This window comes from Rhinolophus sinicus, chromosome 16 (assembly GCF_057876585.1).
Source record: "Rhinolophus sinicus isolate RSI-liver-muscle chromosome 16, RSI-T2T, whole genome shotgun sequence".
NCBI lineage: Eukaryota > Metazoa > Chordata > Mammalia > Chiroptera > Rhinolophidae > Rhinolophus > Rhinolophus sinicus.
This window is the reverse complement of record NC_142516.1, coordinates 133,328,746-133,345,507: the sequence shown is the minus strand read 5'-3', so window position 1 is coordinate 133,345,507 and position 16,762 is coordinate 133,328,746. Positions and strand designations below refer to the sequence as shown.

Sequence of the window (16,762 nt, the reverse complement as noted above, 5' to 3'; positions counted from 1 at the left end):
AGCTATGGATATATCATCCAAACAGTAAATAAATAAAGAAATATCAGCCTTAAATGACGCATTAGAGGAAATGGACATTATTGATATTTATAGAGCACTTCATCCTAGAACATCAGACTATACATTCTTTTCTAGTGTATATGGAACATTCTCAAGGGTAGACCATATACCGGGACATAAAACTAGCCTCACCAAATTTAAGAATATTGAAATCATACCAAACATTTTCTCTGATCACAAGGCTTTGAAATTGGATATCAACTGAAAAAAAAAAGTCAGGAAAAAACATAAATGTGTGGAGATTAAACAACACGCTTTTAAAGAATGACTGGCTCAAAAAAGAAGTAAGAGGAGAGATCAAAAGATACATTGAAACAAATGAGAATGAAAATACAGCCTACCAAATTATTGGGATGCAACAAAAGCAGTATTAAGAGGGAAATTTATACATTACAGGCCTGTCTCAAGAAAGAAGAAAAATCCCAGATAAATAACCTCACATTACACCCTGAAGAACTCAAAAAAGAAGAATAAATGAACCCAAAGTCAGCAGAAGGAAGGAAATTATAAAAATCAGAGCAGAACTAAAAGAAAGAGAGAACAAAAAGACAATAGAGAAAATTAACGTACCTGAAATCTATGTAACTTTACTAAAAATTATCACCCCAAGTAACTTTAATTAAAAGAAAAGAAAAGAGAAAGAAAGAATAGAATGCCCGAAAAATTGAGAAACTAGTAAATCAGGTGAGGGTAGTTTGACTCTAGAGAAATAGAGCAAATGGTTGGAGATTAGAATGAAAGATGGGAAACAGTTTTAAACAATTGTTCTCAAAATTAGCTAGCGATTACTAGTTATTTTTAGGACAAGATAGGGAATTTTTGTGCAAATCACTTAGTTTGAATTAAAACACTGAGGGTAGAATAGTCACAGAAGTTTTATACATCAGTTTTATTTACAAAGAGAGGAAATTGAAATTAACCAAAATGTTTAATGCCATTTAAATTTCAGTGTTATATCATATAAGTGGGATTTAATGCAACCATTAGAATTGTTTTATTAAGGCTAATTAATTTCAGGCAAAGGTTTATTTTATAGTATTGAGCTAAAAATGTAGAATATAGGTTTGGATATTCAATAGAATTGCAATCTTACAACTTTGCAAACACACACACACACACACACACACACACACACACCCAGGCATACAGTCTTATACACACTCTTAGTTCAATTGTCTCCAAACACCAAAGGTATTTTGATTTAGTGGTGGAGTTATGAATAATGAATTTCACATTTTTAAACATTTCCAATTTTTATTAAATATACTTAGTAATTTAGTAATGAAATAACCACTGTTATAATACTTTTTCATAAAAATTTTGTGGCTAATGATTAGCCACCATTCCTCAGTAGTCTTCTAATTTCTAAAAATTAATAATAAACTAAATAATCAGTAAAGAAAAATGTGAAGTAAGGTTTCAAACATTGGATTATCGATTTATGTGACTCATTCATCCTTGAGATTACATATAGTTGAAAGATTTTTTATCAATAATAGGGCCATAAGGTTTATTAAAGGCAGTTGGGTGATATTTATGATAATCATATATCTCAAAATTTAAAAAAAGACACATAGTGTGATAAATATTAGCATACTTATGGTATGAAATGGAATAAAATATTCTATTCCAAATTGGTCATGATTTAGAAAAACTGGTCGGTACGGTCCTCACTTATCCTGTCGTCGATAAGATCCAGTGCTGGGGCTGTCCTAGTGTTTAGTTCTAGACTCAAACTAGAGTGTCAGAATTCTAAGCAGCTTTAGGTAGTCATTATATCTCCCTTTCACTGATTTCTTACTTTGATACTCATAGCATGTCCCTGAAGTATAGTCCTCACATAAGAAAAATAAGGTTCAAAGAGATTAAATATGGCCTGTTAGTTTTAAAACTGACAAGAGATTCAGCTGGAACTCAAACTCAAATCAGCATGACTATTATAGAGCCTGCCTATGCCATTAATCAGGATTTGTTATATTGACTATTTACTATATATTTCTCAGCTAAATTAATGTATAAAATTGTCTTAAAGGAAAGATTCTCATGAGTCTCAGAGAATAATTTCCCAAGGATCTAAAGACCATCGTTGAAAAAAAAAATGAAGAAAAAATAACTAAAATTGTATGGAAGTATCTTTCAATTACCAAGTTATCACTGAAACATACGATATTTGTTTTTCTATCTAGTCAGATTTTTGTATTTCTTAGTACTTATGCACTCTCAAGAATATGTCTTTGCTATTCTTCCCTGTCCCCACTCCACAGTCCATAGTTTCAAAATAATGATTCTAGTTCATCCATTTAAATGTATACAGAAGATAAAGACTCCTTTCCCTCTTAACTGTGGTTTCATAATTACTGTTGGCGCATATGAAAAACAAGGCTGGAGCCTGAGTTCAAGTGCACTAACTTAGTTGCCTAACCTTTGCCCATACTGTGTCTCATATTCTAGCTTTCCTCTGACTTTAAAGCTACAATTTAACAGCATAGGAAGTGATTTGTCTTCAAAACATTGATGTCATATTGGTGAACATGAGTTAACATTATGCTGACAAAACTCGTGAATTATATTGAACTGTGTCTCAAATGGTCATGTGTCTCTTTGACCATTTTATATTTTGCATCCTCACTTTTCATTGTCCTTCACCCTCCCTTGGTCAGGTTTGGTAATTTCAGGACAAGACAATGTTTTAGCTTTCACTGCCCAGGTACCTCCCTCCCCGTAACCCTTTATCTTTTTACTTCACTCCATGTAGTGGGTTGAATGGTGCTGTTCCATACCACACTCCCCCCGCTGCCCCTGCCACCCCCTCAAAAAAAAAAAAAAATAGATATGTCTACTTGGAAACTGTGAATGTAACCTTATCTGGAAAAAGTGTCTTTGCTGATGTACTTTAATTAATGATCACAAGACGAGATCATCTTGGATTAGAGTGGATCCAAAGAAAAGGGTTCTTATGAGAAAAGACATAGACAAGAGGGGAGCAAACACAGTCACAGGGAAGGTCATGTGCATATGGAGGCAGAGAGTGGAGTCATTCTACGACATGAGCCATGAGAAGATGACTCAGAAGGATTCTCCCCTAGAGCCTTTGGAGCGAGAGTGGGCCTGCCAGCAGCCTGGTTTCAGACTTTTGACTTCTAGAACGCTGAGAGAATAAATTTCTGCTGTTTCAAGCCATCAAAATGGTGGTAATTTCTTACACTAGCCTGAGGAAACTAATATACTTCTTGAGCCTCATTTTGACTGAAAGTAGCAGATATGTATTTTCCTATGCCCAATTTTTTCATCCTTTCTTAGGATCTGTCATCTCACCTTTCTCCACGGCAATTATTTTGCTATTCTTTCTTCTGTGCAGCTGGAGTCCACTGCTTCTATCAAATGCTTTGAATTTCTACAGGAGAGTATATATGTATTTATTTTTTTCCTAAATGGTTGCTTGATCACTATAAAGAATAAAGTTCCTCACATTCCCATGACTATTTGTACCAGTCCTTTCCTTCTGCTCCACGGTACATTTAACATCTCCCCTTTCCTTTGTTTTTGTATCTGAACTACTTTCAAGCACTTCAAGTTTCTCATAGCCATGGCCTCTTTATTTCTACAGCCAGCCTCTTAAGTGGAGCCTCTGCCCCCAACCTCTGATCTGGAGCTGCACTGTCCTGCATGTATTCTGTGTTTTTAAAATACTGAGCCACTTAGGCTAGAGATTCTGAATTAACTGTTCAGGATGAGGCTCTGGTGTCAGTATTTTTTAAAGCTCCCCAAATCACTGTGGTGTGCAGTTCAAGAACCACTGCTCTCATCGACCCTGCACTTAACATTCTGCTAGGAAAATATTTAAATGACAATTTCATCATGTCATTTCCAGGACATGTTGAAATTTGAGTTCCTGAGCCTAACTTTCAAGGTCTCTCAGTTCTACTCCAATCTAATCTCCTACTATGGTCCCTTCCTTCCTGATAAGCTAATTTCCCTATATTCTTTATGTCTAAAGAAAACTTACCTCACCCCACCACCCAAATGCTCGCACACATGCATACACTCACATAATCTGGCAAATTTTTTTGTAGGATATTTAGGGACATGAGTCTTAGAGGTATACATTTTCCACACTGAAACATTGGCTCCAGGAAATGTTTGGGAGTTTATAATAAGAGCACGGTAAAGCATTTGAAACCAAGTCAACCCCTTCTCCAGAGCAGAATGTTTGCTTATTTATTAGCTTGACATTGTTTTCTGTGGAGAGACTTTGAAGTAAATATTTACAAGAAGCAGCTAAGCTTGAAGAAAGAGCATCTTTGGGCTATTGACATGAAGGAACAGCCCTTCCATCACTTGCTTTAAACTAAAGGAAAGCAAAACCTATCCGTGCCCTTAGCAAAGTCAATGACCGAAATTTCCCCTTCCGATCAGCTGTAACACAGCTGGCGCCTGGTGATGCTGTGATAGCATCTCATGATACCAGTAACGATTCTGATGGAAACTTACTTCCTCACCTTTTCCCAGAAATGGAGCTGTTTAAACTTTTTACACAGATGAGACAAAACTAAAACTGAAACAGAATTGTTTTCAGACATCTGGCATGACTATGAAACATAGAACAAGTTTGCCAAGGAATTTTTTATATGAGCCCAGGAATAGAAATTTCTTCTTGGAGTATCCACTGACCAAATCACAGGACAAATATGGTCTGACTCAGTATGGCACCAGCACTTGATGTTGTTATGATTTTTCATTTATAAAAAAAGAAACAGCAAAGAGGGGGACTCAATCACTGTGGTCCTCCCAAATGTTTGTATACTTTATAATATTATTTTTCCTCAGCTCAGTGTATGTATTTAATCCCAATAAGAGCATGTTGACCTATTGGCCTTTTCCTCCTTGTGAACTAGGGATGATGGGAATATTCCTGAATCAAGTTACACACACAGAATGAAGCTTTTAACAAGCACTGAACTGAAGGTCAGGAGAATTGACTTCTTAGTACTTACATTACATTTATCAAAACATTTTCATTCACCATAGCAATCCAGTGGATGAGAGTGGCACTAGATCTCCATCCAGTAGATGTGAAAACTAAGGGTCAGGTAATACTTGTGATTCACTCAAGGTCCCAAGAGGTATTAAGCGCAGGTTAGGTTGACTGTTGTGTTCTAGTTTTTCCAGGATTTTTCTGGTTTAGCCCTGAAAGTCCCACATGTGGGAGCCCCTTCAGTTCCTAGTAAATGGAGAATCTTGGTCACCCTAATTGCAGTGTCAGAGAATATAGTCTCGTACTCTGGGCTACAATCCTACTCTGCCCAACACCCTGAAGTTATTACTTTTAATGCTCAAGTTACTTGCAGATTTTTGACTTGGTCTCACAACTAACAGCTCTACAAGGGAGCTTTGGAACCAGAGAATGGGTCCTATCGTCATCTGTATTCTTCTAGTAACACTCAGAAGTAAATAAGGATCAGAGTAGGTATTCAATAAATGCTCACTGAATTCCAGACCATTGCTTAATCACAGTTAAAAGGCACATTAGGCCTATCGGAGGAAAAAAATTGATCTAGTAAATTATTGCAATGATGGCAACATTAGATCCCGAGGTTTTAATTGAGTGGTCTTGGCCTTTATTTATGATGTAGTAAAAAAAAGTGTCAAGAGTCCCGAGTACTAGTTCTGCTTTTGCCACTGATATGACTTTGGGCAAGCCACTTCCTCTGGACTTCAAATGTAAAAGGTGGGGGTTGGGACTAGATGCTTCTATGAATTCTTGCAGTTTTAACATCATAGGCCTCAGATACGTTTGAAAAAGAAACAGTGTTGATAATAGTTAATTAATAAAATCGAATTACATTACAGTTTGAACCTTAAGGAGAATTAAGAAATAGGTACTGTTCTTTCTCAAAAGTTCCTTCCTCTTCTCTATGAATATGCAATCCCTCCTACCATCACTGAAAGTGCCCAAGGTCCCTGGTCTGTTTCTTCATAACTACAGATTTTCTCATAAGTTTACTGAACTAACAGTCTATTACAAAAAACTGGCATTAAAACATTCCATTTGAGCTATTTTCTGCTGTGGCTCTCACTTCTCTTTTGTTGGTAATTATGCTTTGTATTATTTCTAGTATCTTTCCCAAGTCGAGGGTTTGGTATTTGCATTGCATCTCTCTTAACGACTATATAAATTAAAGAAACAACAAACAAACAAACTAGCATCTCAAGAAACCTATTCTGACCTGATCAAAGTCTCTGTCCTTACCAGAGGATTAGGAAGAAGAAAGCCATAATCTTCAGAAATGTGAAATCTTCCTAAAGATAGTGACGGTGTTGTCTTTAAATTCCGACTTCGCAGTTCCATGGCTTTGTTTGAAGTATCTGCACTGAAGCTGCTCCTGAAGAGACAACTGCTCCGAATAGATAAAAAATCCAGGTTAAGGAAGCTTCAGACTCACATGCAGGTAGTTGCGCAGTGTCTCAGCGGCACGGGAGAATGTTGTCCTGAGGTTGAATTCCAGAGTGCCATGGACTTTCTCTGACACAAGGCTGAGTAAACAATTAAAGACTGCTGATTAAAACAAACAGGCAAACAAACTCACCTCAGGAAAAAAAAAAAAAAAAATCCCTCCTTTTTTTTCCCCATAGATATGCAATATGAAAAGATTGGTTTTAAACCCAGAGACAAATTTGTTCTACTTTGGAAAGGAGGGAAATGAACCAGAACTTTTGTCATGGCTTATCCCAAATACTCTGACAAGGTAATCTGATCCAGGATGACCTTTGACAACTGGGTATTTATCCCAAAGAAGCAAACTATTTAAACCAGAAGTTAGTTACATGTAGAGAGATATATAAGTGATTGGTGGTGAGTAGGGTACGGAGGAGGACTCTAAATGCATATTGGAACTTCAGAAATGTTCCGTACATCATTTGAACAATATATTCTAAGATTATAACTGCTTCGATTTATTTTAAGAAATAATATTTCATAATTAAAAAAATATTCGATCACATTAAAAGAGGACATATATATATATATATTTAAGTTTAACAAATGAGGTAGGGGATACTAACAAACTTGAGAAGAGCCTAACAGAGAATTTGATTTAACCTTCTACTTTTATCAAACATCTTTTGAGAACCTATCAATGAGATGGGTGATTTTAACCTATGAAGTAGGTACTACCAGATCCATTTTACAGATTAGTAAACTGAGACACAACCATGTGCATAACTCTGTCCACTGTCACCTCACTAATTAATAGTACAGGGAGGACTAGAACTAAGGTATCTTGATTTCCAAGCCTTTGCTTTGTTCACTAGATCAGGTTGCCAGGCTGTCTGTCAAGGTGCCATCAGTTTGAATTCACTTCAATACACAGTGATATGTTTCAGGCCATAGATTTGCACTGTGAGAATTTTGAAGACTGCTTTTTGCCCAGTGGACCCTGAACTTAGGTGATAAAGTTGTAAACAAATTTATTTGGGAGTTGATTATCTATCCACATGTTCTTCTTCCTCCCATCTTCAGTGTTAAATATGAAAGTTAAGAGCAGGGAGTGCTTTGATCATTCACAGTTCTCATGAACATTTCAGCTTTGAAGTTTATATGTCAAAAGTAGCCTAATTGATTTATGGTTCATCAGACACCTAAACAGCCATGCTCTATTATTTACTTCCCCTCAGCCCAATATCCAACCAGTTCAGTGTCATGCGTCCTAAATGCAATTTCTCAAACTTTATATGTGTAATCATCTTCTTCTTTCCTTCAATCTCAAATAAAAAGATGACCCCGTTTTTTTTGTTTGTTTATGTTAGTCATGCTGTTTTTCATCCATTCCTCCTGTACCCTCTCAAGAATTTATGGTAACAATATAAAAACCTAAAATCATATAATATCAGAATGAAAAGGAACATTATGAATGATCTAGTTCAACCCTTATTTAACATACGAAAAACCTGAGATTTATGGGAGTGAAATGACTTACCAAATGTTATTCTGTGAGTTTGCATCAGAATTGTACTAGAATTCTGACTTGCTGTCTCTGAGCCCAGAACTTTCCTAATGTTAACTCAGCCAGGCCAACCTAAGTGTGAAGCTCTACTCTAATCGCCTATTAGCTCTATCACTTTTTAACAAATGGGAGAAAAAAGTGAGAATTTTAATTCTGAGCCTCTGTTTCCACATCTGTAGGAAATAGTAATGTTTATCTAAGACATTTTGTTATGAATGCATGAGAAACTGTAAGTGAAACACTTCATAGATAATAGTAAAACCTATTTTTCTCATGTTCTTTCCCCCTCATTCTGGAAATCCTTTTTTAATGTTGCGTTTTTCTGATTTGATTTCCTACCATTCTGACTATATCGTTTCTGTTTCAGTTGCTGACTTTTTTCTATTTCAGCCTTGAACATGTAAATATTTGCAGTGTAATTATAACCATTTCTCTCCCTCAGTGTTCTTAAATATTTCTATCTGATCTTATCCATTAATTTTATGCCCAGGTTTCCAAGTCTGCATATTCAATCTTGACCTTTTTACTTCCCAAGATTTGACGCCATGGTACTTGTGGGTCAGTGTACACCTCACGTCCTGCCATAAAGCCTTTCAAGAGCTCTTCACTGTATATGAGATTTGACAGTTAAATTCGTGAAGTTGTTACAATGATGTTGCTAACTTTTTTTGACATCAGAGGGATTATTCATTATGAATTTGTACCAACTGGACAAACAATTAACCAAGTTTACTATTTGGAAGTGCTGAAAAGGCTGCGTGGAAAAGTTAGACGACCTGAACTTTTCACCAATAATTCATGGCTCTTGTATCACGACAATGCACCAGCTCATATGGCACTGTCTGTGAGGGAGTTTTTAGCCAGTAAACAAATAACTCTTCCTACTCACCTGATCTGGCCCCCAATGACTTCTTTTTTTACCCAAAGATAAAGGAAATACTGAAAGGGAGACATTTTGATGACATTCAGGACATCAAAGGTAATATGAAGACAGCTCTGATGACCATTCCAGAAAAAAAGTTCCAAAATTGCTTTGAAGGGTGGACTAGGCGCTGGTGTTGGTGCATAGCTTCCTAAGGGCAGTACTTCAAAGGTGACCGTAGTGATAGTCAGCAATGAGATATGTAGCACTTTTTGTAGGATGAGTGCATGAATTTAATTGTCTGACCTCATATTTCATAAAATTCACATTTCCTTGGCCTGACATTCAAGGATGTCCAGCACTTGACCCCCAGCACCCTTCTAGCTGTGCAAAATTCTACAATTACCTTGGACCACTTTCACATCACTTCAAATTCTACCTGGTGAATTGTTATTAATGTATTTGTCTCATCTTGTCTATTGGATTGTAAGCTCCTTGAAGAACCCCTATCTAACTCGACTTTGTATTTTTCTTTAGAAGCAAGTCCAGTGTCTGGAGCTCAATAATGGTTGTTAAATGAATGATCTCTCAGAGTCTTATTGTGGATCCTATAATTCTAGAACTCGGTGTCAATGCGAGGTAGAAGTTTCTGGTAGTCTCTGTGTTCTGCTTTAGGCCCTGCCCCTGCAGTGAGGAACATAGTGGCCACACCCTCCATGAAGCTCTGCTTTGCATGTTTCTTATTTATCAAGAGGAAATGGTTAAACATAATTGTGCTCAGCAACTTTCTCTCTTAACAGTGGGATTTTGAGTTTCAGAGTTCTGGGTCCTAAATTAGCTTTCCCATGAATCACAATAATATAAGTACACAATAAGGGTTCTATTTCTCTTAGACTAGGTATTAGGACCTTTTGGAAATGAACGAAAGAGTATTCAGAAAACAAAGAAAGACATTCACAATTGAAATATTAGGAAATCATTTTGGTTTACTGTTGGCAACATCATCTATCATCAGTTTCAAAATGATGGAGTCCAAAATCTGAATTATCCAAAGCAATCAGCACAAACTGTGCTTGTGCACTGAGCCTATGCTTGCGCAGCTCATTCATTACTTCATAAATCCAATGGGACTTCCTGATTATTTCCTTGATTAGCTACTCAGCCATCTGGGGTTTGCTTACTTCTTCTTCTTCTTCTTCTTCTTTTTGTTTTTAAAACTCTCTTCCTCTTTTGACTTCTCCTATGGTGTCTAGTACTTCTTGTTTGATCGTACTTAAAAATAATAAGGAAAAAGCTAATAGTTAACATTCACTGATTTTTCTTCTGTGCTGAGTCCTAGGTAATCATCTTCCACAGAATATCTCATTTAATCTTCACAGTAGCCCTGTGAATTGGGTACCATTATTATTCCCATAATTCAGTAGAGGAAACTGCAGTTTGGACAAGGTAAGTAAAAGCCGAAGGTCATATTTTTTGTAAGTGGTGGGGTCAGGCCTGGAGCACAGATAATCTGATTTTAAACTCATCACTCTTAACCACTAGAGGCATGACTTCCCTTCTTTGTTTATTATCTCTTATTGTTTTGGTTACAGTTTACTGTTGGTGATCTCCATAGCTCAGTCCTTACTTCCCTCCCTTCTCACTTGGTTCTTTGTCCCGGGGAGATCTCATCTATTTCAAGATGTCAGCCATCATCTCTAGACTGATAACTCCTAACATTGTTTCTACTTGAATCTCTCCTGTCTTCTTTACTTGACTGCTTTATAGAAGCTTCATGTGAAAAATCTAACACATCAAACATATACTAGATATCTTCCTTTAAGGCAGAGGTGAAGACTTTAAGACCTCCAGCAACTAGCTCAAGGTCTTGAGCAGAGAGCCCACTGCCTAGTGACAGATCCAAGCTGTGTTTGTCACTTATTTTCTACAATAAGAACAAAGCTCCTTTTCTTCATCTATTCCATGTTTTGTTGAATTAGTATCAGAACCGGCAATGTAATTTGAGGGGTCTAGTGAAGAATGACAATATAACTATCCTTTCTCAAAATTATTAAGTATTTCAAGACACTGACAGTAGAGTGAGGCCTTTTTTCATGCAAGACCCTGTGCCACTGCACAGGCTGAATGTCCATGAAACTGGCCCTAGCACTTCTGCTGCCACAGCTGACCAATTAGAGACCTGAATGTCATCTCTCCATCACAGCCATCAGAACACCAATCTTGCCAGTCCTACTGCCTGAATATTTCTCATGTTTCCCTTTATCCTCAATCCCAGTGCCATTCTTTTCAATCTCTTGCTATTTACTATTGGAATATTATATCATAAGAAATCCCTGACTCATCTCTGCCTCAGATCTAATCCCATAATACTCGGCAATCATTTTAGACATGGATTACCTTTACAACCTTCAGACTCACTGTCCTGCCTTTATTATTACACCCTATTTTATTCCATCCCTGCCCGAGTCATTTAAATATTTATTTACAATGGGCAGCCCTTATTTAAATATTTTTCAAATATGCAAATATAATAAAGTCATTTCTCTGCTTAAAATCTTTCCCTTTGTTTTTAGGATAATTTGAAACTACTTCAATGCATGGCCCTTGAAGCCAATACTCACATATGGTTTAACTTCACCAATCTATCACTCTTAGTTTTTTTATGCTTCAGTTGTATTGAACTAGGTGTGCTTCCTCAAATAGATCATGCGTATACCACAGTTCTTTGCACACCCTTCTTTTTCCCCCTGGAATTTTCTAAACTTTCTTTCAGTTGCATATATACTAATCACATTTAAAACTTACTTCTTATATTACTTCAGCTAGGAAAGTCTATTATTACCACAACCCTTTCTAGTACCACCCTCTCCTTCCCTGCTGGTTTGTGCATGTTAAGTCCCACCTCCCTCTGCTGCCCTTTAGTCTGATCTAGGGACTACTGCTCTTTATTCCTATACTCCGTTTATGTTTATATAGCCCTTATTCTATTGTGTTGAAGTAATTCATTTGTCTAATTGCTTACTAGTGAGCTCCTTGAAAGTAGGGTTGGTGCCTTTAGTCTTTTTAACTCTATTATCTAACTAAGGAACTTGCATAATATGTATGCCTATTAATGGTTACTGAACAAATGGGTAATTAGGGTTGATATTCTGACGCTTATTGGATTAGGTCTAACCCCATTAATGAAACAACATTCTGAGTCAACATGGTATTCATATATGCTTTTAATAGCCAATATTTTAAATACATTGTTAAGTGCTATGATGTAAAAATGAAATAGGGAACTAACAAATTAGGAAGTAAAATAATACACACACACACACACTCATAATCACTACATAAGAGCAAAATAAACTATACTAAAAGAGTAAAATAAATCTAAGGGAACAGAATTGAGAAAGAATTCCCTACAAGGTACTCCCTCAGTTGGGTTTGCACAAGGACCTAAAATAGTGGTTCTCAAATAGAAATGGATAGGTGGAAAGGAGTTGTATCAGCATGATCATTGGAGCTCTTCCATGAGGCTTTGACTATTGATGGAGAATTGAAAGGTTTTGTACGTATATTCTTTAAAAGACACTGTCTTCAAAAGACAGGTTATTCTGGTATTGCCTACTTCTTTTTGTTTTCTTAATTTTTTTATTAAAATTTATTGGGGTGACAATGGTTAGCAAAATTAAATAGGTTTCAAGAGTACAATTCTGTAATACATCATTTACATATCACATTGTGTGTTCACCCTGCTTCCGATACTTTTGAAAATCACCACAAAATAAGAAAAATAGTTCCTGTTTTGACTTTTTAACACGGTAATAGATTGGAAACAATGCCATTGAGTGAAAACACTTTGTAAGCTTTTAAAATATATAAATATATAAAATAATATTACAGCAAATGATGTAATATGATATGAAACTAATGTAAAACTATTCTACTTTTAAACACATGTTGACTTATTGTTTATAATTTCCATTAGATTAACTTAGCCTATGAATTGATTTTTATGGATAAATTTGCATATCATATATGTGATTGAATCATAGAGTTGGAAATCACCTTCAGTATCATCTATTTATTTTTGATCATTTTAGATGTGCAAAAACACACAAGAGAGGTTAATTGAATTATCTAAGGTCACATAGCAGTTTTATTTTTAATAGACTATTTTTTGAAACAGTTTTAAGTTCACATCAAAATTGAGCAGAAAGTACAGAGAGTTTCCATAAATCTCCTGCCCCATACAAGCATAGCTTCCCACGCCAGAGTGGTGCACTTGTTACAATCAATGAACCTACATGGACATATCATTATCATCCTAAGTCCCTAATTTATATTAGAGTTTACTCCAGGTGTTATACAGTCTATGGGTTTTGAAAAATGTATAATGACATGTACCCACCCTTAAACTGTCATACAGAACAGTTTCACTGCCCTTCGATAGATGATTGGATACAGATGTGGTACATATATATATACAGTGGAATATTACTTGGCCATAAGAAAAGATGAAATACTGCCATCTGCGACAACATGGATGGATCTTGAGATTATCATGCTATGTGAAATAAGTCCGACAGAAAAAGTCAAGAACCATATGACTTCACTCATATGTGGTACATAAAACTGAAAGCAACATTTCTCTTGAATTAGTGAATTCCAAAACGCTAATTCAAAAAAATACGTGCACACCCATGTTTATTGCAGTGCTATTCACAATAGCCTAGATGGGGAAACAACCGAAATGCCCATTGGTAGACAACTAGGTTAAGAAACAGTGATTCATTTATACAGTGGAGTATTACTCAGCTATAAAGAAGAATGAAATCTTACCTCTTGCAACAATATGAATGGGCCTACAGAATATTATGCTAAGTGAAATAAGTCAGACAGAGAAAGACAAATATCATATGATCTCACTTGTATGTGGAATCTAAAGCACAGACTAAATGGACAAACTAAACAGAAATAGTCTTAGAGATATAGAGAAAAACTGATGATTGCTTGATGAGAGGGGGTAAGGATGGGGGAGAAGGTGAGGGGATTAGACAGTACAAATTGGTAGTCACAATATTGCCATGGGGATATGAAAGAGAGTTTGGGCAATATAGTCAATAATGTTGTAAAGATTGTGTAGGGTGTCAGATGGGCACTTGTCTTATTAGGGAAACCACGTTATGGACAGTGTAGATGCCTGACCACTGCACTGTACACCTGAAGTAGAAGCTGAATAATGTTGAATGTCAGCTGTAATTTAACATATATATATAGTCATGGGATGTGGAGTACAGCATAGGGAATAGAGTCAATGGAATTGTAACAGCTATATACGATATCAGAGGGGTAGTAGATTAGGGGAGGAGGATATCACTTTCTGAGGGGTGTAAATATGTAACTATTACATTGTTTTGTACACCTGAAACTAATAAGAATAAATAAATAAAACTGAAAGCAACAAACAAACAAACAAGACAAACGAACAAAAACTCCTAGACACAGTCAACGGTTTAGTGATTACCAGAAAGTAAGGGGGGTGGGCGGTGGCAGAAGAGGGCAAAGGGGGTTAAATATATGGTGATTGAAAGAGAACTGATTCTGAGGACTGAACACACAATATATAGGTGCTGTATTATAGAATTATACACCTGAAACCTATATAATTTTACTAACCAATGTCACCCCAATACATTTAATACAAATTTATTTAAAAAATAAAAATGGCTATAACTACAAAAAAAGTAAATGTCACGGGACAATTTGCAATGAGGGAGGTGCAGAACCCTCCTAAAATATGGTGCTGTTTCTTAACAGAAGTGGGGGGAAATCATCTGTGTTTCACCTATTCATCTCTCCCTGCCGCCTAACTCCTGGCAATCACTGATCCTTTTACTGTCTCTCTGGTTTTACCTTTTCCAAAATGTCATATAGTTGAAATCATACAGTATGTAGCCTTTTCAGATTGACTTCTTTCACTTAGTAATATGCACACTAGGTGTCTCCATGGTCTCTTTATGCGTGATTGCTCATTTCTTTTTAGCACTAAGTAATATTCTATTGTCAAGATGTACCTAAGTTTATCCATTCACCTACTGAAGGGCATCTTAGTTGGTTTCCAGTTTTGGCAATCATGAATAGAGTTGCAATAAACATCCAACACAGGTTTCTGTGCAGACATAGTTTTATTTTTCTCTCTTCAAATTATGGATTCTAGTGCTAAACAAATGCAATGACTCTTGTCAGCATGGACCACATATATTTTTGTGCCCTCTTTCAAGCTATGAACTTTACTTTCTCTTATCAAGGAGTAAGATTTCTCAGTTTTTCAGCCATGACTTAAATCTTTTGGATATTTTTGCCCCATCATAAAATCAAACCTCAAAATCAACACTAGGGTAATTTTTCATCAAAACACATTTACCATGTCTTGTAAAAATAGATGTGTTTTTAGAGACTTAGATCTTACAAGCTGAACAAATCTATTTCCTCCGGTATTTGTCTTGTAAATTGTCAAGTCTGAACCTACTGATGTTGCCAGGAGCTCACCACATTCTGTAAACAAGAGATAATAATCATTTGGACAATAAATAGTAATCATATATTCATCACTAGATATATAAACAACTCCTTTAGATGCTTTGCACAAACGTTCTCTGAATAAAATTTGTTCACCGCTGCCCTTTTGGTTTTCAGTCTGATTGATTTTAACCTGTGAACAGGTAAAGAAGAAGTAATGGTTCACACTATGCATTTCTGATAGCCCTGTGCTGGCTCCACATCTCCTTTATTCAGAAAAAACAAAGGTTAGCGTTTCATAATCTGCCAATACCATTTTATTAAATGTGTTTTTGACTGTGCCAATGTCCAAAGGTGACCTCCCAATATGTAATGTATAAAGCGTAGAGCTCATAGACCAAATACTATCCAAGTCCACGTGCACTTTCTGGGGGATATGTAATTAAGAGTTCCACATAATGTATAATGCTTTCTTATGTAGCATTTTCAATTGCGTTGCTAGCTCAAAACTGGCAATCTTGAAGTTCACATTATATACAAGTAAGAAGTGAGTTGCTAGTGCGCTTGTATCATGAAAACAACGATACAACATTTTTGTGATGATCTGGTGCATGAAGTCTTAGCTTTGTTTATTGAGAAGGCTTTCATTCTGTTCTTTAGATACTTGTTCCTTTTTCTATTATGGTATTAGGTTGTTGCAAACGTAACTGTGGTTTTTGCAATATTTTTAATCTTTTAAACTGCAATTACTTTTGCACCAACCTAATACATTTCTAATACTAGGCATGCATAATTGCTATCTTCAAAATAGTTATAAAGTTCCAAAGTAGAAGGATATTCCAATGGGAAATGTATTTTCATCTCATGTTAGACACCCTGTACCATTCCAACATTCTTATCTCTTATTTTGACTGCAACTTCTAAACCAGTGTGAGTAGACTCAGCTCTGTAGACACCAGCAAATTATTGTTTACTGAGCAAATTTCCAACCTTCAAATTGCCCATCTTCTCTCCCATACTGATCACCATATTTTAGGTACCAGCTCTGTTCCTATCAGGTTCCGCTCCCATTAGTTTCAGCTCCCATGGCTGCAGGTGGTATGGCAAAAGCACAGCCAGTAATAGGTCTCCAAGTCATCTTCCAAGTCAGAAACATTTTGAAATGCTTGGGCTGGTTGCCCCACATAGTAGTAATGGGAACAAATACAGGTCTTATTACCACCCCACATCCACTGCTTTCTTATTACAAGAACATAATAAAAAGCCATTCATGACTTGGAAATGCATGTAATCAAGTATTATTTTTACTTTACATTTTTAAAATTTT

The 16,762-nt window shown here is 36.1% G+C and overlaps 1 protein-coding gene and 2 pseudogenes across 4 annotated transcripts in view; all 3 read right to left on the bottom strand.

Moving 5' to 3' along the window:
• IDO2 (indoleamine 2,3-dioxygenase 2) overlaps window positions 1–6,780 on the bottom strand; it is a 43,123-nt gene extending 36,343 nt beyond the window's left edge. For 2 of the 4 annotated variants that reach the window (XM_019742136.3, XM_019742137.3), the window contains exon 1: window positions 6,311–6,778. In XM_019742136.3, coding sequence (XP_019597695.3) covers window positions 6,311–6,409 — 99 coding nt within the window. In that variant the 5' untranslated portion in view covers window positions 6,410–6,778. Of the gene's footprint in view, window positions 1–6,310 lie in introns of all 4 variants that reach the window. The other 2 variants (XM_074329607.2, XM_019742138.3) reach the window with 2 other exon arrangements.
• An 8,224-nt stretch (window positions 6,781–15,004) lies between these two features.
• Window positions 15,005–15,657, bottom strand: LOC141566974 (serine/threonine-protein kinase PLK4 pseudogene; annotated as a pseudogene).
• Window positions 15,658–15,703: 46 nt separating this feature from the next.
• LOC109452810 (serine/threonine-protein kinase PLK4-like) lies at window positions 15,704–16,464 on the bottom strand (annotated as a pseudogene).
• Window positions 16,465–16,762: the final 298 nt, after the last annotated feature.